The 25,913-nt window shown below is 46.0% G+C and overlaps 1 protein-coding gene across 1 annotated transcript in view; it reads left to right on the forward strand.

Moving 5' to 3' along the window:
- Positions 1 to 25,913, forward strand: part of PSMD1 (proteasome 26S subunit, non-ATPase 1) — a 126,599-nt gene that overhangs the window by 91,883 nt on the left and 8,803 nt on the right. Inside the window, exons 19-23 of the mRNA XM_077825863.1 lie at positions 4,322 to 4,424; positions 15,891 to 16,060; positions 21,111 to 21,203; positions 22,763 to 22,861; positions 25,547 to 25,693. Of these exons, the coding sequence (XP_077681989.1) occupies positions 4,322 to 4,424; positions 15,891 to 16,060; positions 21,111 to 21,203; positions 22,763 to 22,861; positions 25,547 to 25,693 (612 nt within the window). The remainder of the gene's footprint in view (positions 1 to 4,321; positions 4,425 to 15,890; positions 16,061 to 21,110; positions 21,204 to 22,762; positions 22,862 to 25,546; positions 25,694 to 25,913) is intronic.

Here is a 25,913-nt window from a genome sequence, read left to right on the forward strand (position 1 = left end):
TCTGCTCCATCTTCTATAGTTTTGTATATGTCCCTGTTTGTTTGAGATAGCACTGACAGAGGCCACAACTAGTGCTTGCGGCTTCCTTTTCAAAACGTTCATTCACTTTGTCCCATTGAATGCCACGGAAGCCATAGTTCTTATAATTGAAAACCCAGGGTAGATTCCAAAGGAGACAGCTGTTAAGACACACACTATCTCAGATCCTGTGACTAGGAAGAGCAATTAGAAATATTACACTAAATGCAAACGGATGTCTCTTTGCAGGGCACAAGAGATCTGGCATGATAAACATGAGTAAAAACATGTATATTAAATAAATAAATGATTTCTAAGCCCTGGTACAAGATTTTACATTTATAAAATTCATGATAGCATAACAAAAATAAGTAAAACATAAAATAGAGGGGATTTTTTTGGTACAAGATATCTCAAATACTGAGAGTACATTGTGTGTATGTTTAATGTATATATAAAATTTTAAATTGCTTCCTTGTTTTAGCATTCACAGCCTTAAGAAAACTTAGGTTCTTTAATTTAAAAAAAACAAAAACAAAAGCAATTCTCAGTATGAGGGGGAATTGGCCGAGGAAGAACCTTATTAACAAGAACTTGGCTTGATTTACTGTTCTCTTGGAAAGAGTGAATAACAAGAGTAATTGCATCCTCCTGAAGTCTCTGCCTTCTATCCTTGTTGAGAAATGTTTTGTTGTTCAGCTGCATTGTCCTTTGTTTAAAGATGGCTGATCTGTCACTCCTTGGTTACAAGTGTAATGTGCGTGGAGAACAAAAGAAAAGTAGCAATCGGTGTTTAACAAATGGTGGTTACTGATCTGAGTGGGTGCTCCTTCACCATGATGATGGTCTAGAGCAGGGGTTCTCAACTTTTTTTTTTCTGAGGCCCCCCACAAACATGCTATAAAATCTCCACGGCCCACCTTGTGCCACAATAACTGGTTTTCTGCATATAAAAGCCAGGGCTGGCGTTAGGGAGTAGCAAGCTGGGCAACTGCCTGGGGCCCCCATGCCACAGAGGGCCCTGCAAAGCTACATTGCTCAGGCTTTGGCTTCCGTCCCAGGCTGCAACCCCATGCGGTGGGGCTTCAGCTTTCTGCCTTGGGCCCAAGTGAGTCTAATGCTGGCCCTCCTTGGCGGACCCCCTGAAACCTTCTTAAAGAAAAGGAGCACTTGTGGCACCTTAGAGACTAACAAATTTATTTATTTGTCTCTAAGGTGCCACAAGTACTCCTTTTCTTATTGCGGATACAGACTAACATGGCTGCTACTCTGAAACCTTCTTGTAGCCCCCTAGGGGGCCCCAGACCCTTGGTTGAGACCCACTGGTCTAGAGTAGTGGTTCTCACCTTGGGGGTACACAGAGATCTTCCAGGGGGTATATCAGCTGATCCAGATATTTGCCAGGTTGTACAACAAGCTACACAAAAGGCACTACTGAAGTCAGTACAAACGAAAATTTAATACAAAGACTTTTTTATACTGCTGTATATACTACACACTGAAATGTAAGTACAATATTTATATTCCAGTTGATTTATTTTATAATTAGATGGTAAAAATGAGCAAGTAAGCAAATTTTTTCAGGAATAGTGTGCTGTGACACTTGTATTTTCGTGTCTGATTTTGTAAGCAAGCAGTTTTAAGTGGGGTGAAACTTGCGGGGGATGGGAGTACGCAAGACAAATCAGACTCCTGAAAGGGGTACCGTAGTCTGGAAAGGTTGAGAGCCACTGGTCGAGAGCGCCTCCAGATTAAATGTGGTGACTTCTAAAGGAGCTGATTGCTATTATAACCAGAATTAATTGTCAGAATGGCAAGGAAAGAGGATGGGGTACAGTGCACTTTCCCTTTAAGGCAGCTGTGATTCAGCCAGCATAGTGCATTTTTTCTGTCTGAGGAAAAACCTTTTTGGATGGAACACTACATTGGTTAAAGGACAGTTTCTAAACCAAGGCTTGACCCATCCACAGTCACTGACTAAACTATCTTTTTTAAAATGAGCTGTCCTGAACCAATTTTAAAACTAGCTCAGGTAACACAGATTTAGTTCCAAAACAGTAACTGAAAGAAAACAAATATTTGTTTGGATAGGATCCCATTTCCTTTGTAAGTATCAATAAATCAGCAGTGTTGAGAGACAGCATGTCATGTTTGGAAAGAAACCATTGTTCTCTAACTATAGATTTTTCAGCAGCTTCTTAATACCTCTAGTCCAGAATTTGCGTCATGAAGTATAGTGGAGAAATCGTTTGCTATCAGTTTGGAACAAGAGATTGATTCCTTTTAGCCCTGAAGTGTGTTGTTTCCAGTTTCACATAGTGTTTTGAGCCTCCCGTAAACATTTTTACTATAAAGCCTAGCAATATTTTATGGTAAAATATCTCTTGGATTCCAGTCCTCTCCTGGTCCTCACTGACGATGATTGTTTTCTTCCAACTTTGTTGAATCTTGGTCTCATAAAATGTAATTCCTAACATGGTTTTCTGGTTTGTTGACTTCAAGACTTGGCAGACTAGATGATCATGATGATCCCTTCTGACCGTAAAGTCCTATGAGTCATGTTAATGGTCTTGATGGAACAATCTTTCTTTGGATATTTTTTCTTATGGGGTGCAGGTGGGGAATCTAATAGTCTGAACTCAGTAGTAGGAGCCAGGACCTCCTGAATTCTAATCCTACTTCTGGCACTTCATATTTTGGTCTTCACTAGACAAGGAAATAGAGATATTGATTGCAACAATTACTCTTGTCCTTGCACCATTCCGTATATCCATTCTTTTGATGCATTCCTGCCCTGTACACCTTCTGCCCATGGTTGCACTAGCATATAATGGGTCTCCTGAAGAACTGTTGCTGGGAGCAAGGACATTTGTTAATTTCAAAACAAGAAGCAGTGCATTGTGGGATGGAGCGAGGCAGGACCAGCTGAACTAGTGCAGTTCCAGTGCTTGAGGTCTCCTGTACACAGTGGGTAGAAACTATGATTGTACATTGTTCCCTAATCAGGCACACCTGAGCTGAAATCCTTGTTCCAAGTCTTACCAACAATTTGTTATAGTAATTGTCAGTTATAAAATACCTAAGAAGGCAGCTGTGGGTGGAAGATGAGCTGTTGAATGTCATAATTTCCATGACATGGGACATTGTGAAAAACGCATTCCATTTCAAAAAGAAGAAAAATAGAAATTTCAAAAATCTCTACAGAATGGAAATCTGAAAAAAGTAATTTTAAATGCTCATTGTTTTGTTTCCAAAATTCCACGCTCTCAGGGTCCCAGTTCCCCATCAGCCCTGTCCCAGGCAGGGAGCCTGAAACCTCTGAGAGCCCCCAGGCTTTCCCGGCTCGTGGTTCCGAGCAAGGAGTCTGGAAGACCTGGGATCTCCAGCCCTGGAGCAGTCTTCATGGCAGGGTTGCCACAGAGCCAGGAGTCCTGGAAGCCTGGGCTCCCCAGCAGCCTGCCAGGTGTGCTGGCAGAAAGCCAGGCCAGGTTTTGTCAAACACTGTCTGTGTTTATAGGAAGTTCATTGAAACAAATTTTTGTGGAACATTTTGGTTTCAACAAACCAGCATTTTCCATCAAATAATGGTTTTGCTGGAGAACTCCTGACCTATTCCAACCACAGTGTGTCTTACAAGCAGAAATACAAGGGTCTCTTTCAAACGCTCATCAGTGGGGGCAAAGTCACTGATTGGTCTGGACTGTTCTCTGGAGAAGAAGGTCCTCTGGGAAAATGTTTAATAGGTATTGGGAAGTATGTTATGGCAGGAAGTGAGCATCAGCTCTTGATAGAGTTTTAAAACTGCGTTTAGAGTGTTGGAAATCTCACTGTGGATCAGCTGTTGTTTCCGAGTGCCTCCATGGTAGGTTTGCTGCCTTAGCAGATATATGTGCTCACTTACCTGCAGCTGAAGTGAGTACCTGGTAAGAGGACTTGGGGATTACCAACAGCAAAATTGACCATAGGGGAAGAAGCCTGCTCAAACCACCTTCTAGCCATGCCTGGGAATGGCGGGAGTCTTTTTGATGGGCCCTTTTCAGTTCTTAGGCGTGGGGGGCATAGATATAGTTTGGGAGGGCTTATTGCAGAAACAGGAAATGAAGGGAAACTGGTGCTACCATCAGATGTCATGTCTACTCTGGAGATACATAAAAGAATCCTAGTTGTTTGACTTGCTTCTTTTTACTGTGATTGAATGTGATTGAACCCTTACAGAGGAAGAACTCCCTGTTTTCTGTGGCTAGCTTTTCTGTTACTGGTGTGAATCAATATTTTACCTCCGGTTTTCTTTCTCCTCTTACAGGTCAGCCAGTTCAGACAGCTCTATTCCAAAGTCATTAATGACAAGCATGATGATGTTATGGCCAAGTTTGGAGCAATCCTCGCCCAGGGCATCTTGGATGCAGGTAACTTCCTTAATATTAAAGCAGTAAAAAGTTCTAAGACTTTGACCAGGGCCTCCCGAAGTGTTCTTGGTCTCTTGAAGCCAATGGTGAAAAGGATTTGGAAGCCTGGAGCTCTGGCTAATCTAGAGCTATTCATCATTACATGTGAGTTTCACAGGCGGAGGCTTATCACAAAGGGTATGATAGTTACAGGGGTATCGGAACTTCCATAAACCCCTCGTTTTCAGGGGGTTTCACCTAACTGCAAAAATAAAACCTCTTCAACACAGTTTCAGTGTAAAACTGTTCCAAACTTTAAAGGTAATCCTTTTCCAGATTTCTGCTCAAAGTGTCATTTTCCTTTGAATCCATTTGTCATCCAGAGCCTTGATTTACAGTACGTAGGTGGTGTTCATATGTTGCTTCCTTTCTATTGAAAGTAGTTTCTCCACAAGTCAGTTTGGAAACCTTGTGGTATTTGTCTCTCAGCTTTCTTTGGGTTCTGTGTTAAATTATGTTTTTAACTCCATTAGTGAGCATGTTTCCTCATTGTTGGGGAAAAGGTTCAGAGAAGGAAGCACAATTAATTGTATCAGTATTATTACAGGAAAGCCAAAGCTGTTGTCATCAGAGGGCATCTGCTTAGGTCTGTAGCTTGCCAGTTTGGAGAATTTCATTACACGACTTCTAGTGACTAAGTGTTACACCATGGATTTAAACTACTAAAGCCTTTATAACCCCTGGTGCTGAACAACAAGACCTACTAAGGAAAGATTCCATGGAGAAAAGGAAAACAAATTAAAAGATGTGCCCTTTCCTTTCTCAAGAGCTCACTCTTGCAGGGCTCTTAATTTAGTGATATCAGATGTTCCTATTCTTCTTCCAGTGCTTGCTCATGTCAATTCCATTCTAGGCGTGCATGCCCCCACGTGTACAGTCGTCAGACACTTTTGCCTTTTGCCTTAGTGGTATCCGTAGGGTCGGCTGTGGTACCCTCTGGAGTGCTGCACTCATGCCTCGGTATATCAGGCACCACGGGCCCTATGCGCTCTCCGTTCCTTGTTATCGCCCGGGGAGGGTCAAGGGGAGGGATAGCTCAGTGGTTTGAGCCTGCTAAACCCAGGGTTGCGAGTTCAATCCTTGAGGGGGCCATTTAGGGATTTGGGGCAAAAATTGGGGATTGGTCCTGCTTTGAGCAGGGGGTTGGACTAGATGACCTCCTGAGGTCCCTTCCTACCCTGAGATTCTATGAACGCCTCTTTCCCTTGAATCATAGAATATCAGGATTAGAAGAGACCTCAGGAGGTCACTTAGTCCAACCCCCTGCTCAAAGCAGGACCAATCCCCAATTTTTGCCCCAAATCCCTAAGTGGCCCCCTCAAGGATTGAACTCGCAACCCTGGGTTTAGCAGGCCAATGCTCAAACCACTGAGCTATCCCTCCCCTCCACCCTTGCTTCACAAGTGGTCAGCGTTTTTTTTTTCCTCCTGCTTGAGCTCTGTGCTTGAGCTGTCAATAGTTTGTTTATAGTAGTTTAGTTAGTAAGTAAGCAGTCGGTCAGTCAGTTAGGGACCCGGAGGGGACTTTGCCGGAGGCGGGGCATGCCCCAGTCTCAGGGGTTTAAACCCGACTCTGACTGCAACAGGCCTATGCCTGTTAGTGACCCGCACAGCAGCTGTTTGAAGTGCCTGGGGAAATCCCATAAAAAGAGAAGTGTCACATCTGTAAAAACTTGCGTCCCAGGACACAGAACGTGACATTTACTTGAAGGCCCTCCTCTCAGACTTGGAGCTGGCATGGCTGGGCACAGCACACAGCGCTTCGACTTCGGTGCCCCCTTTGCTGGTGCCCAAGAAGAGGGACCAGGCACCAAGCAAGCCAGATCAAGGGACATTGGGTATAGGACCCTGCTCGGGCCACCTGCCCACACCGGACCTGCAAGGGGGCTCTGCCACAGGGAGTAGCACCCCCCTAAGGACCCATCACCAACTCCAGGGAGCAGTAGGGGAACCAGGCTGATGGCACGGTCAGCGCCCTCTTGGCACCCGGAGAGCAACAAGGATGGACCCAGCTAAGGCTCCCCATGAGGGCAAGCTGGCCATGAAGGCGTCCCAGAAGGCAAGCAAGCACTACCGGTCTCCAGAGCCAAGGCAGAGCCCTGTGTCGTCATGCCATTGGTCTTCTCTTCAGCCCAGGTCGCCGGTTCGCCACAACAGGTCACTGGCACTGCATTCCCGGTCTCTGCCTTCGCGCCAGGGCTCGCCTAGAGAGATGCCAATCATCTTACTGTCGATACCGGCCGTCTTCATGGCGACGGTCACCGTCACCAAGGCCTTGGGGACACTCCCAGCTGAGCGCCGCTCTCCCTACTCCTGGCACCAGTCTGACTATTCCAGGCACCGGTTATCTGTGGCAACGGTTAGCCGCCAGACCCAGGCCTCGACGGCCCCGCCTTGGTCTCCGGAGGAAGAGGACTTCTCCGGCATGGAGATGGGGCTCAGTCCCTCATCTATACAGCAACGCGACTGGGTTCTGGAAGGTGCATCCACAGTGGCAATGCCGACCTGGCAACAGGGCCAGTGACTGACCCAATGGCCCTATTGAAACACCTGGGGCATGCCCGTTATGCCGATGCCCCTGTCCCACCAGTCCTCAGTCGCCACATTGGACAAACCTCACTCGGCATCGGCAGCACCAGGCTTGGTGCAGGACACGCCGGTGGGCGCTGCGGTGGAGGAGCAGGTGCCCACCCCGAGACCTCCTTCCCCTGCAGGGGAAGATGCCCCGGGCCCTCCCCCAGTAGTCTAGTCATCCTCTTCCTCTCCGGACGAGGCGGTGGCAAGGCCCTCCCAGGCTAGTCCACCGGGACCCTTCACGGACCCCTCTCACGAGCAACTCCTCGTTCAGGAGGTAAACCGCCTACTACAAGTGTGGGCAGTGGAGGAGGTCCCTCCGGAAATGAGGGGGAAAGGGTTCTATTCCTGCTATTTCCTGATCCCGAAGGAAAAAGTGGCCTACATCTCATTCTCGACCTGCGACGGCTCAAAAAATACCTCAAGAAGTTGAAGTTTTGCATGGTATCCCTGACCTCCATCATTCCCTCCCTAGATCCGGGAGACTGGTATGCTGCTCTTGACTTGAGAGATGCTTATTTCATATCTCTGTCTTGCCAGGACACAGACGGTTCCTTCGTTTTGTCGTGGGCCAGCACCATTTCCAATTTAGGCGCTCCTCTTTGGCCTATCCTTGGCCCTGTGGGTCTTTACAAAACGCATGCCCCCCCAGTGCTGCTTACCTAAGACCCCAGGGGGTCCAGATCTGTCCTTATCCTGACGATTGGCTCATCAGGGCAGATCACGGGATCACATGCAGAGTAGCCTCAATCTGGTGCGAGCCACATGCCATGACTTGGGCCTGTTAGTGAACGAAAAGAAGTCAACCCTAGTGCAATGGATAGAGTTCATCGAGGCAGTTCTCGACTCCATGCGGGCAAGGACATTCCTTCTGGAGTCCTGCTTCATGTCAAACATAATCTCCTGGATGAGGGATAATCCACTCACCACCGCCCACACCTGCTGACGATTGTTAGGTCATATGGCGTCCTGCACCTACCTGGTCCGCCTTGCCCGGCTCCATCTCTGCCTGCTGCAGGCATGGTTAATGTCAGTCTACGTGCCCAATAGGCATGACCTGGACCTGGTAGTCAAGGTGCTGGACCACTCAGTGTGCCTCCCTGGAACCAGGAAGGTTTTGGTGGATCGCCTCAGCAGAACCTTCTCGTCTCGCCTCGAGTGGTCTCTCCACCCTGATGTGGTTGACCAGATCTTCCGAAGGCGGGGTTTCCCCTGGGAGACTTGTTTGCGACTCGCCACAACAGGAAGTGCCACCTGTTCTGCTTGTTCTGGAGGATCGACAGGGACTTCCTGTTGGATGCCTTTCTGTTCCCGTGGTCGGGGTGTCTGATGTATGGTTTCCCGACAGCGTTGTTGCTCCACAAGGTCCTCATGAAGGTCAAGCAGGACAAGGCCAAAGTCATCCTGATTGCCCCGGCTTGGCCTCCCCAGCACTGGTTCAGCACGCTTATGGACTTGTCGGTGTTGGCCCCGATGCTGCTGCCCTGCTGGCTGGATCTCCTGTCGCAGAATCATCGCCGGCTCCTGCACCCAAACCAGGCGGCTCTGCACCTCACAGCTTGGTTGCTCCATGGTTGGCTGCTGAAGAGCAGGAGTGCTCAGCGTGAGTCCAGCAACAGCCCTCCACTAGAGCCACCTATCTAGGTAAATGGAAACACTTCACGTGCTGGACTTCGGCCCAAGGGGTTGGGCCTGAGCAAGCCTCGCTGCTGCTGATCCTGGACTACCTTGTGCATCTTCAGTTCCAAGGGTTGTCCCTTTCATCCATTTCAGGGCAGATCGGTCTTTGTGCTTGGCATGACGGTCCGGTTCTTAAAAGGTCTGGAGCAGTTCTACCCTCAAGTCTGGGATCCTGTCCCTCCCTGGGAGCCTAATCTGGTACTCACATAGCTCATGAAAGCGCCCTTCGAGCCCTTGGCATCCTCTTCTCTTCTTCTGCTCTCCTGGAAAGTGTCATTCCTGGTGACGATAACTTCTGCCCCAAGGGTTTCCGAGATTAGGGCACTCATCCTGGAACCGCCTTATATGGTGTTCTTCAAGGACAGGGTCCAGCTGCGACTGTATCTGGCTTCCTGCCCAGGTGGTTTTGTAGTTTCATACGAGCCAGGACATATTCTTGCAGTCTTCTTTCCAAAGCCTCTTAAGTCTGAGGAGGAACATAGATTGCACTCCCTGGACATCAGGAGTGCGCTAGCCTTCTACATAGACAGGACCAAACTGTTTTGCAAGTCAACTCAGTTGTTCGTCGCGGTGGCAAGTAGGATGAAAGGTCATCCAGTGTTTGCCCAGAGGATTTAATCTTGGATCACCGCCTGCATCAGTTTCTACTATGATCAGGCGAAGGTGCCTACGCTGGCCAGTTGTCACCACGCACTCAACTAGAACGCAGGCCTCGGCGGTGGCCTTCCCGGCCCAGGTGCCCATTCAGGATATCTGCAGAGCTGCTCCCTGCTCGTCTGTTCATGTTCACATCTCACTACGTGCTTACCCAACAAGCTCGAGAGGATGCTGGCTTTCGCAGAGCAGTGCTGGAAAATGCACGACCGTGAACTCCGAGCCCACCTCCAGGGATATTGCTTGTGAGTCACCTAGAATGGAATCGACATGAGCAAGCACTCAAAGAAGAAAAAACGGTTACCCACCTTTCATAGCTGTTGTTCTTTGAGGTGTGTTGCTCGTGTCCATTCCATGACCCACCCTCCTGCCCCTCTGTCGGAGTTGCTGGCAAGCAAAACCTGAGAGGGCCTAGGGCCGGTGGTGCCTGATACACCAAGTCATGAGCGTGGCACTCTAGAGGGTGCCACAGCCGACCCCGCGGATGCCGCGAAGGCAAAAGTCTCCGATGACTGTGAACGAGGGTGTGCGTGCACCTAGAATGGAATGGACGTGAGCAAGGCGTCTCAAAGAACAACGGTTACGAAAGGAAGGTAACCTTTTTTTTTTTTTCTTCCCACAATCAAATGCGACTTCCACCTCCTGTCCTGTTGTACTACGGGCCATTTCCCCCCTTGAATCCTCTCATCCTACATCTGAGAGCTTCGTTCACAGCACACTTGCTGCAGCTTGGTCAGAGGACAGACACTGACCTTTATGTTTTAGGACCATGGCTGGTAGGAGACATTGGCATCACTACAGTCATCTTCCTTCCTCCGCTATCACCCCTCCCCCTTATCAGACCTGAGCTCCAATAGCCTGGTTGGCACAAGACTCAAGGCTACTCCCAAACCATAGTCTCCTGTGGTGTAGCATGTTGCCATGAAGCCTCAGGCCAGCTGGGTCATAGATTTTCTTTCATAGATGTGGACCTGCTTTGAACTTTATCTCTGTCAGGATCGAGTTAAAAAATTCAGGTAAAATCTTGTTTCCATCTTATTCATTTATCATACAGCAGCTTGGAAGAGAGAGAGAGAGAGGTAGGGGGTGTGTGGGGGTGTGTGTGAAGAGAGGGGGAGAGTGTATGAAGTAATCATAGGACTGGAAGGGACCTCGAGAGGTCATCTAGTCCAGTCCCCTGCACTCATGGCAGGGCTAAGTATTATCTAGACCATCCCTGACAGGTGTTTGTCTAACCTGCTCTTAAAAATCTCCAATGATGGAGATTCCACAACCTCCCTAGGCAATTTATTCCAGTGCTTAACCACTGTGATGGACATTAGGAAAAACTTCCTGACTAACCTAAACCGTTCTTGCTGCAATTTAAGCCCACTGCTTCTTGTCCTATCCTCAGAGGTTAAGAAAAACAATTTTTCTCCCTCCTCCTTGTAACAACCTTTTATGTACTTGAAAACTGTTCTCATGTCCCCTCTGTCTTCTCTTCTCCAGACTGAACGAACCCATTTTTTTCTAATCTTCCCTCAGAGGTCATGTTTTCTTGATCTTTAATCATTTTTATTGTTCTTCTCTGGACTTTCTCCAGTTTGTCCACATCCTTCCTGAAATGTGGCATCCAGAACTGGACACAATACTCCAGCTGAGGCCTAATCACCGCGGAGTAGAGTGGAAGAATTACTTCTTGTGTCTTCCTTAAAACACTCCTGCTAATACATCCAGAATAATGATTGGGTTTTTTTTTTTTTTTTTTTTTTCAACAGTGTTCTACTGTTTACTCATATTTAGTTTTGTGATCCACTATGACCTCCAGAGCCATATCATCCTCCCCCAGTAGCATAACAGAAGTCCTCTCTAGCTGGATAGCTTCCTCAGTCTTGGACGTCTCCATTTGAATACTCTCAATGTGTGTGTGAATTCAAAGAAAGCCATGGACTAAAATTTTCATAACCTGCTACCTCATTCACCGGAGACTCTTCAAAAAGAACATACATTAATCCCTGAATTCCCTTGATCTTCGCTGCTCTACTAGAAATGCTTCTCTGAGGCAGGGAGCGGCAGAGGCTGAAACTTGAATCACTGTTACAGGCAGAGAAGCTTAGTGTCATCTGCCGTAGCTGGTGCAGTTGAACTTGTAATCCTTTATGGGAAGGAAAAGGGGAGCAATTCTATCCCAGCGACAGGGCTTTAATACAGAGGGCAGCATTTTCAGAGAGTTGGGGAGAGCTGTCACGTTTTTTGCTCCCACAATGATGTTGTCATTAGACTTGTGGTGTCGCATGAGGGGGGTGCTGTTGAAGTGGAAATAAAGAGCTTGGTCAGTGTTTAATTGTTAGGCCAAAGCAGCTGCATTTCGCTAGAGACTTGCCTTGTTAGTTTCAGTGTACAGGGTTTTTTTTTAATGTTAACTGGGTTTTCTCCCGAAACCCCTAAGCTTGTGTAGTCTTTTCGTCTCTTGTCCTTAGCTGACAAGGGTTCTTTCTCTGTCCCTTCCCAAATTGACAGACCGTATCTGAAAAAGTATGTATTAGTAGGTTAAAGCTCTAGGAGTGAACTTGTGATCTCTTTTAGACCTCACAGTTTAACCTACTTCAAGAGATCCTCTGTGCTCTAAGTATCTATCCTGGTTTTAAATCTTCCCCTCTCTACAAGTGAGAAGGAAACACCAGCCAAGGTCGATAAGCCAGCATTTATGTACTGCCACCAAAATGCATTTTCTGCTCCAGTGGTTGGCTCAGGAGCAGCCGCTAACTAAATTGCTCCTGAGTTAAAATTGACAGCACTGGCAATCCTGAGGCTGTGAGAACACAACCAAGTTAATTTCAGTTTCTACTGAAGAAACAAAAGACATCTGTGTTAACTAAATGCAAAGGGAGAAAAATACAGTTGCATTCTAACAGGAAAATACAAACAGAAGTAAAGTACCGATACTTTAAACAAGTCAAGTGCAGGACAGTGCACTGCCCCTTGCAGGGCCCTGTTTTAGTGGGGATTATCTTCCCTCTCAGTCAAGAGTGTGGTGGAGGTGGGTGGATAAGGAGTGCGCCAATGATAGTTGAATGGGTCCTTTTGTCTTTTGGATTGTGAGCTCCTTGCACCAGGTACCATCTTGGTTTTATGTCCTATACTGTGTAGCACAGAACTCAGAATTGAAGCTTAACTAATAAGGAATGGCTAAGAAGAAGTTAAAATCCACAGGGGTAAGGGCAGGTGCGACCAAGCCATCATGGATTTTTGGTGTGGTTGTGATGCTAGGAAGACCTCTTAGGAGGGCGAGGTAAGAAGTTTCCTTCCAAATTACTTAGGGAAGAGCTCACTTTGGATTTGTGCTTGTAAGTCCACCTCAGTATTTTTACCCCAGTAAACATAGATCTGTCAGGAAATGTTTTTCCTGTTTCAAATCCTAAACTCTTTTGATTTCTTGCAAGAATACATTCAGCTGCACAGAGGGGTTCCCTCATATACTTCCAATTCAGTGTTGCTTTCAACTCCTATGAGACACGGAAAAAGCACTGCTCCTTTCTCCCATCCTTGCCCGCCTCTGTTTACAGAGTCCCAATTTAAAATCAGACCTTCCATCAGTAACTCTAGCTATTAGAAACATAAGCCATTATGTACATTAATACTTTTGCCTGCTAGATGAGTGCTGTCTTTTGTGTTCTATTGCATATGCAAATCACCTCGCGGACACAAGTTGACATTGACTCTGCCAGAGGCTTGGTGGTTTATTGGATGAAATATTGACCTTTCTGCTCTGGAAATATAGCACAGGTGGTCTTCATGCTGTCCTAGGTGAAGTAAGCTATGTGCCTCTGCTGATTTAAAAAATAATCAGCATGGTAGTGTTGGGGGAGCCTTTGGGCATTTTTTTCCAGGGGCTGTGAAGTACCATCACACTGTTGTATGTTGATGTGACCCAGTAATGATGAGCTGAACACCATCGTGTTGCACTGGGCCATGCTCTCACAGTGTCTTCAGCAAGGGATTTGTCCCGTCAGACAAACTTACAACTGGGTGGGAGGAAATCATGGAAGTTAGACCTTGTCTACACTAAAGGGAAAAGTCGATCTAAGCTTCGCAATTTGAGTTACATGAAAAGCGTAACTCAAATTGACATAGCTTAGATCTACTTACTGTGGGGTCCACGCTACACACGTTGATGGGAGAGTGTTTCCCATCGACTCCCCTTACTCTTCTTGATCCTGGAGTCGACGGGAGAGCAATCAGCGGTCAATTTAGTGGGTCTTGACCCGCTAAATCGACCGCCGATGCATCAGTCGCTTCCGGTAACTGTAGACAAGCCTTTAGATGCTTGCAGCACAGCCACTTAAGGACTGAATTCACTGGGGTATATAACAGCATAACCTAGTTTGTGTTCTTTGCTGTTATGAGTCCATATAAAATCTAGCATAGCAGATCCTGGTAACTTTAGGGTTACACACTAGGTCCAACAGACTTTGTGTCAGTAGCAATATAGGTGTGGGGGGTGAATCTTATGGTTATCTTAGGAGCCCTGAAGATTCTCCATGTTTAATCTCCTTTAAGACCTCATTAGAGGCATCATCTCTGGCCTGGAATGTCTCTCTTCTGAGCCTGTTGGTGCTGCTGCTTAATTGTTAAGGCAATAACTGTTATGCAACACAAGGTCCTTCCATCTTTCCTGCTCCCCCACAAAACCGATGTGGATGTGAATGTTGAGTGTGCATTTATGGAGAACAGAGAAAATGGCATGAACGTATCTCTGAGATCTGTCACTCAGCCAGGAAATTCCAAGGAGTGGATAATATAATTCTGAAGGTTAAAAATAAAAGGTTGGAAAATAAAATTCCAGTAGTTAGAATAAAACAAGATTAAAGTTGCTTCAGCAATGTGCAGTTGGTTGCTTTTCACAGTCTATCTTATGATCATATAGATAGTAACACAGTAAACTAAAAGCTTAAACGTACAAAGGGAGAAAAGGCTAGAAACCAGGAACGTGCAATGTCTTTATTTGCAGGGAGTATGTTTGTGCTTGTACAGTGCTTACCACAGTGGGGTCCTGATCTCTGAATAGAGTGTCTAGCTGCTACTGCAGTACAAATAATTGATAACAATAAACCAAAAAGAGGGGAACTGCAAGAGAGCAGTGGGCGGAGCACATAGGAGATGTTTGTAAGATGAGATGGCGTCCTTCTCTTTCCTCAGTAAGAAAACAGCACCACATTGCCTTCTTTCAGAAGGCAAAGGAATGGGTGTGAAATCTTGTGGTGACAACAGGAAAGCCCCAGAGGAAGTGGGTGTGCAGAGCATTGGGATGGCACAATGCAAGAATCCTTTTCCTTTCTTTGTGTGTGTTTTAAACAATGGTTTTCCCAGCTTGATCACAAGCAGCAGATCTGATTTTAATCAGCTAGCATATTAGCAAAAATTGATCTCATTATCCTTTGTTTCTTGGTGCATCTCCCAAACTCTGGCAGCAGCAGCACTGAGCAGCTCCACTTCAGGTGGCTACTTATTTTATGCAGGGCAGAGGAATGCTGATCTGGGTCTGGGAATCTCAGTTATAAATTGCACTGCACTCGGAATGAGTGCTTGATTGTGTTTTAACACAATTAGCCTCTCTGCACCTGGCCTCGTCAGCGGTAATGGACTTGCCTGTTGCCCTCTTCAACTCACTCTGCTAAACCCATCAGAGGACTGAAAATCAGATTTACACTTTCGCTCTTTGCCCGCAGCCCTAGCCTTCCAGTTCAGTTTCTAGTTGAGTGTTTCTGCACTTCGTCAACATGTTAAGTTGTTTTGGTCTCTGCTTTGCTAGTACAAAGCTAAAGACTTTGTTGTCTGACAGAGATTTAATTCTATTGCAAAGCTTGCACAAGCTTGTCTCTTTGCTGCTTAGATTGATAACCTCTAGAAATTACTGTCGAAGTTGCTGCTGTTTACATTTTTTTCTACTAGGATGAATAAAAGCATAGGCGTATTTCATCTGTAGGACAATAGCAGTTCAGGGCATAAGCCTTAGCATTGTAAGAACAGTCCTATTAAATGAATATCATAGAAAACCAGATGCACAGTCTGTGTTTCCTGTGATCTGTCGGTGATTTGCATGGTGAAATTGGCAGTACCACAGGTCTGGCTGTTTGCTCATGCGCTGACCCTTCCGCTGTCCATACCACAATTGAAGTGTTATTGTCTCGATGCCCTCTTGACAAAATTCATTTGCTGGGGGCAGGGAGGGGTTGTCTCTCCACTGATTCCATGTTGGGACAATAACTAGCTGCCCAAAGCACCACTGTAAATTCCATTGCCACAGGCGGTGGTGCATAACCTGAGACCAGAAGCTGAACTCATAGGGGAACTGCGTCCCAGAGGGTTTGCTCTTCAGGTTGAGTGTTGAGGACACTGTGGTTTAGTTTCTGCTATAGCTGTCTTCCTGGCAGTTGTTTCAGAGGCAGCTCATTGAAGTGTCTGTGTTGAGCAGCGCTGAGAAGCGGACTGGCTGCCCTCTCCTAACTGACTCTGTTTGTGATTCTCCCCTTCTCCTCAGGTGGCCATAATGTAACTATCTCGCTGCAGTCAAGGACAGGACATACTCACATGCCTTCAGTGGTGGGGGTACTGGTCTTCACTCAGTTCTGGTTCTGGTTCCCCCTGTCACACTTCTTGTCATTGGCTTACACCCCAACCTGTGTCATTGGCCTTAACAAGGACCTTAAGGTATGTGCTTCCATGGTTGATACAGTAGTCTGATGAGAGATGAAATAGCTGGATGACAACTGCCTGCCGTTCCATAATGTTTTCCATCATAAGCACCAATCATTAGCTTTCTGCGAGTTTGTTCATGAAGGGAATCTTACTACAAACAGCACAAGAATCATGTGTTCTGCATGGTGCTGAAGAGTATCAATAGCTGAATGTTTATGATGAATTGCTGGTACATTATGAGTTGCTGGCACAAAGAGAGCAAGGCCTTTCCTAACCATTTTCTTTTCATCGCCAAGGGAATTCAGTCTGTAAGTTTTAACTTCCTGGGGTCCTTACGTTGCACCAGTACCATTGTGTCTGGCCTCTGCATTAGCTTTCTGGTTTACCCCCTTTTCATTCTGAATGCTGTCAGCTCATCTGCAGAGAATCTGTGGAGGTCAGCCTGGCAGAGCTTTGGGCACTATCCAAGTTTGGGAACTCTTTTTAAACTCTGTTCCTGTTGAACCAGCTTCTAACAGTTTGCCTGGCCATCATGTCCTAGCTGCTTATTATACAACCTTGCCTTCTTGGGAGGAGATAGAGAAATCATGGATGTTACAGTGTGTGGGGGATATGAATACAGCCCCTATTGTAAATCTCTAAAGGAGTCCAGTTGTTTGAGGAAAGAGTTCCAAAGATGCATTGACTGCACTGTGCCCATTGAAACACTATAGTGTGCCTTGGTAATGGTGCATTAAGACCTCTTCATGGGCTGTAATATAGGATAGGCTAGGAGATGGCTTTAAACATATTTTGACCTCATCCACTGTAGCTAGCTAAAGTGTGCTAGAAACTGTAGCTGGAAGAGTGTGAAAAGCTAATATTAATCGTAGTGCCTCAATTTTGTTTGAGCCTTAGCGTAGACAGGGCTGATATTACCGTGGGTGACTGGTGGGATTTGAATCATTCAGTCCCTGTGGGTAGAGATCTGAGTATTAAAGATTGCATCAGGTAAGCCCTTCAAAAGGTTACACTTTAAAGCTTCCCATTACAGAAAGCCTAGTGCCTCCTGGCTAAGGATGTGATGCTTCACTCTCTGGGTTTGAAAAATATGTCTAAAACGTGGAATGAGAGGAGCCAATATTTCACTCTGACACTAGTGAAAGTCATTGGTAAATCGGCAGTTTGAGTTGAGTCAGAATCTAGAGTGATGGAAGCCTGAATGTTTTGCAGTTTGTTCTGCAGTCTCCCTCTTTGTGCTGGAAAAGCCCGATCGTGCACAGCAATCTTTCGCAGGCTTATTTATGTGCACTGGCGTATTGTATTGGTTATCTGGTTTTCTTTCCTGCACTGTGTACATTTCACTACAGGGAGATGAAACCTTGCAATTTCAGAGTCTCTCATCAAATGGCACTAGCTTCATTAAAATATTGGTAGATTCTAAACCCACCAAACTGTCTAACTATGCCCATGAGGATTCAGGAGTGAGGCTAGAAATAGGACACGCTTTCTGGATTCCTAGGTATAAAAGTAGTGAAAGGACCAATTGGTCAGCTAATTCCTCTCCCTACATTGTAGCACTTCGAGGGCTATCCTCCCCTCAGCATGCTAAGTATTTATTTGACTCTTCTGTTAACACTGAAGGGATTGGGGAACACGCTTGTTGCACTGCTGATATAGTAACAGTGCCCAAGTCCTGTAGTTCTTGTTTGTTGTTACAGTGAAAATTGTGCTAAGACCAGGATTTAAATTCAGCTAAACCCAACTGTCTGGAGACCTGTCTGGAGAACTGTCTGGAGCCCAGCTCTGGTAATATTTTCATGGCTCTGGGGGCCCGTGAGCCAGTTCCAGGATGTCCGTGGGGCTGCACAGGGCTGGAGTCACAGCACCTAGCAGAAACCCCTAGCCCCACCACAGGGCAGAAGCCCCAAGCTCCACTCCTTCCCCCCCGGGTCTGGTAGGCGGAAAATGGAGAGGGCATGGGGGGCTTCAGAAAATATTTCAAGAGAATTTAAGCCCTGGCTAAGACCCCACATTTATGAAGGGACCAGTTCAAGTTCCACTGTTAATTAACTACATCTCCAACTCAACTCAATATCACCCTATCATTCTTCCCTGATCATACCCAGAGACTCATGAGGGGCTCCTGGTCTTCAGCCTCCAGAGTCCTCCCTGGGGAGTCCCACATGGATCCACTTTCTCCCTCATCCTGTTCCATAGTTACGTAAAACCACCAGAGGAGATTGTGGAACAGCATAGACTGGAACGCCAGCAGTGCCCAGACTGAACCCAGTTCCGTCACCTTCACTCACCCATAGAGCGCTGTATCCCAGCTGGGCTGGGACCTGGCTGAGATCAGCAACTTCCTCCAGGAACAGCTAAGGTGACTTTGGCGGGGAGAGAGAGAAGCACTTTGAAGAATTCACTGCCTCCATGGCATCCTCCTCCATCAAGGGCCTCCAAGCGTGAGAGCAGTCATCGGCCATGGTGAGCTCTGGACGTCTCACCACATCTGGATTCTAAATAGCTACAGTCATGGGAAGCTCTCTTTCTGTCTACTTTGCCCCCTCCTGTGAGGATCAGACTTAGCCTCAGTGACCCCTGAATCCATCCCCCTGGGTTGGCTAATGTAACTCTCTCCGCCAAAGAATGAAACCAGCAGCTGTTGTTTTTTTTTAAGGTTCCAAATAAAGCAGTACAGGGCTCTGAGAAGCTGTCACCCCCCTGCTCTGCACTGGCTCCCTGTGTAATATGGGTTAAATTCAGGATTACAGTTCTTACCTTCAAAGCAGTCAGCAGGACTGGTCCAAGTTACAGGGCTACAGCTGTTTGCCATCACCCGGCATAACGTCAGAGCAGAGCTGTCTGTGCTAAGGGACTGCGACTCTGGAATGCTCTCCCGTTCTGTGTATGTTAGTGTTAAATGATGGCACCCTTCTGTGTGCAGCTAACGAGCGATGTCTCAGTTAGTCTGAAAGGAGCTTGGTTCAAAAGGCCATTTCTGTGTAAGCTCCCCATTGCCGTTGTGATGGGTTGGGTCACAGAAACCCCCTTGGGACTGCCACCTGATGTGCTGAGACTACCCATGAGCCTGTTTCCCCTGGCAGCTTGGGACGTCAGTGCCCTGCCTGATTTGAGCCAGACACGCCAGCCTGCCGCAAACCCAGACCCAGGTCTGAACCATGTCCCCTAAACGCTGCAGGCTTAACTGAAAACAGCTTAAGAAGTGTTCCTGTTTCTAACACTCAGATGCCCAACTCCCAATGGGATCCAAACCCCAAATAAATCCGTTTTACCCTTTATAAAGCTTATACAGGGCAAACTCATAAATTGTTCACCTTCTATAACACTGATAGAGAGAGATGTACAGACTGCCCCCCCACCCCGGATTAATACATACTCTGGGTTAATTAATAAGTAAAAAGTAATTTTATTAAATACAAAAAGTAGGATTTAAGTGGTTCCAAAAGTAACAGACAGAACAAAGTGAATTACCATACAAAATAAAATAAAAAACACAAGTCTGATACAGTAGGAAAGCTGAATACAGATGAAATCTCACCCTCAGAGATGTTTCAATAAGCTTCTATCACAGACTGGATGCCTTCCTGGTGTGGGCACAATTCTTTCCCCTGGTACAGCCCTTGTTCCAGCTCAGGTGATAGCTAGGGGATTTCTCATGACTGTAGTCCCTTTTGTTCTGTTCTACCGCCTTGTATAGCTTTGGCACAAGGCGGGAATCTTTTGTCTCTCTGGGTTCCCACCCCTCCTTCTAAATGGAAAAGTACCAGGTTAAAGATGGATTCCAGTAGCAGGTGACATGATCACATGTCACTGTAAGACCTCAAGCCCTCATTCCTCCCAGGCTGACTCACAGGAAGGCCTGCCTGCAAACAGAGCCATCCACAGTCAGTTGTCCTGGCTGATAGGAGCCATCAAGATTCCAAACCACCATTAATGGCCCACATGTTGCACAACTACAATAGGACCTCAGAGTTATATTTCATATTTCTAGTTTCAGGTACAAGAGTGATACATTGATACAAATAGGATGACCACGCTCAGTAGATTTATAAGCTTTGTAATGATACCTTACAAGAGACCTTTTGCGTGAAGCATATTCCAGTTCCATTATATTCACACTCATTAGCATATTTTCATAAAATCATACAGAGTGCAACGTCACAGTGGTAATATCAGACCACCTCTCAAATACTAACAGAGGGTGCCCAGGGAATTGGTGGCAGTACCGGGATTTGATCCCAGATCTCCTGAATCCACATCCAGTGCCACAACCACACAGCCATCGTTCCTCCCTCGGCTTTCTGGGGCTCTCAGCTCTAATTGTGCTCTAATTCCTTGTGATTATTTTTTAAGGTGCACAACATTTTTCATGTAAGTTGAGCAACTCAATTTTACTGGCTCAAACCTTGTAGGTCATATAGCTTTCAATGCTCTTTCATTTGGCCTCTTCCAACTCTTACCTGTTCTGGCACTGAAGAGATGTGTTGGGAAGGAAAAGCAGCTTAGATACAGTGGTGGTGAGTGCAGTATAAATATTTGGATGGATAGATAGAAGGGCAGTTGAAGAAAGCTGTCTGGCCGTATCCGACCGGGGGAGCGTAATGTAATGTGAAACCGGTGAAACTTGTACTGCTGTCTTGGAAAAAGTGAACGGCGGAAGATGCGTGGTCTAGTCTGCTGTGCACAGATAAAGCTGATCCTGTTTTAGGTCTTAAGGCCAGTTTTGTGCAAAAGACAGCCACAGCTAAACGATGACAGCATCATAACAATGAAGAAACAGCTGGATGTGCATAGTGTGCAGTAAGCTGGAGAAGCAGAAAATGCCGTACCAGAGTTGAATTATATCATAATTGAATAATGATGTTACAGCTGAACATTTGCCACGGATGGCAGCTTCTCAGCTTCCGGAGTGGGAAAAGGGAAGCTTTTGTACGTTAGATGATTTGTGTTTATCTTTGTAAGGAGGAAAAGGCAACCAAGGCAGCTATTCTGCTGTTTGGTTCTTTCCCTTTTACTTTCCTGTAACAATTCTTTCAAAAGTCTGTATTTTTTTTTTTAGATGCCAAAAGTCCAGTACAAATCCAACTGCAAGCCCTCTACCTTTGCATATCCTGCCCCTCTGGAGGTACCAAAGGAAAAGGAGAAGGAAAAGGTTGGTAAGCTGATCGGCTGACTTTTCTACACTCTGTGGACTCATCCACTATGAACATTAACCTTCCCGGCATTAGCCCATGGCAACGAATTCCTTTAGGAATGAAGAAAAGATTGTCAGTTGCTAGTATCTCTGAGAGTAAATATTACGTAACTCTGTCCGTGTAGCAACATTCTTTTCCTCACGGACTTCTTTCCTTTGTAATAGCAGTTGCACTCAACATACCTGGACGCTTCTTATTGCCACATGAGCTTTGTGAAATGGGTGAGGGTGGCCATAAAAATTGGCCCATTGATTTTAATTCACTGAGCTCACCACCTTTCTGTCTCTCTCATTGCTGAGTCTGGAATTCACTGTCGCTTGTAATCTTTGTGCTGGGATTTGACTGGCGCCTTCCTTGACTAGCCGGATGAGCAGGAGAGCTGTTACAGGAGTATTTACCATGTACATATTGCTCCTTTGCGCGTAGCATCTTTTTGTTCTGTATTCATACAGCACTGAGCACAGTGAGGTTATGACTAGGGCTCCTAGGTGCAATGGTAATACAAATAATAAATAACAGTCCTTGAGGGCAGGAGTCCAAAGTGTCCCAACAGTTTAAGAAAACCGAACACTAGAAATGAGGGGTTCTCGGATTTAGAGAACAGAAGCCTGTAGAAATTAGCCCAAATGAGGGCAATAGACTACTACCAAGCAGCTGGTTTTTGCCTTGGAATAGGACCGGATTGTGCACAAAGGCAAGTAATATCATAAGAAATTTCACAGTGGCAGGTGCTTCTGGACATATCCCGCCCTTTCCAAAATTCAAACCCCGTGGCTGATTCTGGCCCACCCTTAGAATACCTTGATATGGCACCCTAAGACTCCGCCAAAACCTTAGAGGAATGGATAATCTTTCCAGGAGCAGGAACGGATGGGCAGGGCTGACACGGGTCTGCCTGCTGACCCTGTGGTGGTGGTGGTGGTGTTGTCTAACACTGATTGTTGAAAAGAAGCTGTGGACACTCAGAGAAGATCAGCCCAATTGTTTCTTCCTCGGATGAAACTTTTCACATCCTGGGCTGTTGCAGTGTGTCTGCCATTGTGTGCCAGTTACCCATAACAGCTGTGGATTACAGTAGTGCCGGGGTAGAGGAGTGGTGAAAAGGATTACGACATTGTCAAGAATCTCTCTTCTGGCTTGATGTTGCCTTGTCACTGAAACCATGGGAGCGAACTTTCCCGTGGTAAGAATTCCTTGTCACTCCTCAAATTTAAAGAAATCCCTTAGTAGGGAAAACAAAACAGCATTGAGTAATCTCTACATTAGGGAGCTTGCCCTCTCTTCACTTACAGAAACTAACCAGATCTGATTGTGTAACATCCTTTTCCACTCCTGCTTGCCATTTCGTCTTCTGCGTGCTCCTCTGTTTGTGCTGCTTATAAGATAGTGGGTGGGTAGTGAAATTGAAAATTGGCACAGTGCTGACTCTCCTTTTGGTCTGCTTGCCTGGCTGGGAGATGAGCCCTGCGTACAGTGTTGAAGCCATTCTGAAAGCCTTCTTTGTTGAAATGTCCAGGTTTCTACTGCTGTGTTGTCCATCACTGCAAAAGCCAAGAAGAAGGAGAAGGAGAAGGAGAAAGAGAAAGAGAAAAAGGAAGAAGAGAAAATGGAAGTGGTGGGTATAAGCCATAAATATCAAAATGTCCTCCAGCGAGTTTTGTTTGGGGGGCTGTGTATCACATGGACACTGGCTCCTATACACATCTCTGTTCCCATCATCACCTGCATTACCGTAGTTTCTCAGAACCGTGTTAACATGATTCAGTATATTGAGTAACTTATCCAGGCACAAGGTTCTTGTGGGGCTGTGGAAGAAATGTAATAAAATTCCTGTTCTTTGGTGCACCACTGGTGACTTTTTAACAATCTTTCTTATAACAGTTGCTTGGAGGTGACTGCTGTAGGTAACAGAGTAACAGCCGTGTTAGTCTGTATCCGCAAAAAGAAAAGGGGTACTTGTGGCACCTTAAATTTGTTGGTCGCTAAGGTGCCACAAGTACTCCTTTTCTTTTTGCTATAGGTAAGGTTCCCAAGCTAGTTAAATTCTAACCCACTGTTTTCACACCCCCATTACATTCTGAAAATATTTATCTTTCTGCCTATAATTTTCATGCGTGCTGATCTATCAGAGGGGGGGAAATACTTTCTCCATTCTAAACCATTGTTGGACTTTATTTCTGCAGTGTGCAACCCCCCCAACCCCCCAATCCTCCAACAATATCTGAACTTTGCGGGCAAGGTCCTCAGCTGGTGTAGATTACCATAGCTACAGTCACTTCCATGGAGCTCTGCTGACTTACCATCAGCTGACAATCTGGCCTGAGAACGTGAAACTTTATATGCAAGTCGGACACACTGAGGAGTATCTTCAGGAGCAAGTTTGCGGGAAAGGAGATGGAATTAGCTGGATTATAAATGATTGATGGAATTGATTCTGAGACGACTCAGGCAGCTAAAATTCTTAACGTAGCCTAATGAAGAACATTACTTTTGTGATATCCCAACATGCAGTTGTTGCTGCTGGAACAGTTTGTGAGTGAGAAACTGTCATATTGAAAGTCAGCAAAAACCTCCCCAAAATCTGCTTTAACATCAGGGGTGTGAAAAGATCGCAGGTATGGGGGAGAATTGCAGATTCTGGATTTGTGGGGTGACATCATCGCTTTAGCAGCATTTCCCAAAGTTTTGTAAATTCTTTACTCTTCAAATTCCATTGTTTTTTCATTTCCAAATACCTCCCCTTACCCAGCACTATATAAATAATAGATGTTCAGATAACCCATCTTTGCAGAAAACTCCTTCCAGGTAAACAGCAGCAGTTGCTGAGGTTGGGTTTCGTTTTGCCTCATTCACCTTAACGAGGTGTCTATGTCAAAGTCTGCTTGGGCCTCGCTGAGGTTATGAATTAGGGGCAGCTTCTTTATTCTGTCGAATGGAAAACAAAATGGCATGTGGAAAAACAGCAGTGTACCATCAAGGTGGCACACTTAAAATGACATGTGCCTACGGCAACGTGAGCGTGACCACATTGCGTGCACACAATATACGGGACAACTTCTAACGCATTAACTTCTATTCACTTTTCAGGCTGTGTACTACTATTATCTGTGTGCAACATAGTTGCACGTGAGTTAAAGCAGCTGTTGGGATCTTTAACTTTTGTGTTTCTTGACCCTTCCACAGCACAACTGTAACATTAACATAGTCTTTGGGTTGTATTATTCACACAGCACTGTACACTAAGCAAAACGTGCCAGGCAAATGAGCCTTCCTCCAAACAGCTCTGTGGTCTAAAATCACGTGAAAGTGAAGAAAAGCTACGGTGAGTCAGAAGGGCTCTGTGTGTGTCAGTTGTGTGGAAAGCTGACCTAGACGCACTGAGTTGTCTGAGAAGGAAAAGCAACTAGACAAAGAGAGACTGCTGCCCCCTGTTGTGTTTGAGCTGACATAGGGTCCTGGCTGCATTTCTGCTTTCCCGTTTTCTCATACAGCTTATATGAGGTTTGCTGGAGTCCTTTGGAATTTGCTGCTGTTCGTGAATCTGGTACCTGAGAGGGTGCCTTCTGCTGTAACAAGGGGTGCCTGCTCTGAACCTTACATTTGGTGCCTATCACACAGCTGCTTTCTAGAAGTACCTAGTTAGTCTCTGACCTCCTCCCCGCTTGTCAAACTGTGACCAGCAGAAGGGAAAAGGTAACCCACACTCTGAAATGTTTTCATGAGGCTGCATAAATGCTTCTGTCTCAAATTGCAGCCTCTGCTGAATCTGGAACAGAGCAGAATTGTACCTGGAACCGAGCAGAATTGTACCTGGAACCGTTTGTAAAGAGTCACCAGGATGGAGTCATTTTGGTCAAGTTGCCATGACTGCCAATGACATAAGATGTCAGTGACAGCTTTATAGCTAGGAAAATCCCAGCTGCATTTGGCACCTTTTGTGTGCCAGGTTGTAACATGCAGCATGAAAAGTCCTGGGCTTTATTGAGTGGCTATTGAAAGTGGAAATTTGCTGGGCCACTCTAACCTCTTATTTAACTCTTGTGCCCCTGGAATCTGGATTGCTCTTACAATAAGGTTCTGCTCTGGGGGAATTCAGGTGCCTTGGGTTTATATAAGTATTCACTGTGCTTTGTGGTGGGGAATTAGCCTGATTGACTCCTTTATCTTAAGAGAATGTCTCTTAAACAGGTTTTTGAGTTACTGCTCATGCTGTGTGGATCAAGTAGCAAGTTTGACCCCAGCCTCAAATGTGAGAGGATTGAAGGCTGCAGGTAAACCATGGTGGCCTTGTGTTTTGTAGGATGAGACTGAGAAGAAGGAAGAGAAAGAAAAGAAAAAGGAGCCCGAACCCAACTTCCAGCTGTTGGATAACCCAGCCAGAGTCATGCCTGCTCAGCTGAAAGTCCTCACCGTGACAGAGAGCTGCCGATATCAGCCTTTTAAACCAGTGGGTGCAACCTACCATGTGCAAACCTAACACCCTGTTCTCACACTTGGAGAGTTCCCAGCGGACGTGCTTTGCGCTGGGATCTTGCATGTGGACAGGACAGCTGTGTGTGCTCCTAAGAACTAAAACCATAACAGCTGATGGCTGTACTGTGTTTTAGAGGCCACATGATATATCCCCATGTCTCATTTTTACTTCCTTATGTCCCTCTTCTCAATTG

This window comes from Eretmochelys imbricata, chromosome 9, assembly GCF_965152235.1.
Source record: "Eretmochelys imbricata isolate rEreImb1 chromosome 9, rEreImb1.hap1, whole genome shotgun sequence".
NCBI classification, from domain to species: Eukaryota; Metazoa; Chordata; order Testudines; family Cheloniidae; genus Eretmochelys; species Eretmochelys imbricata.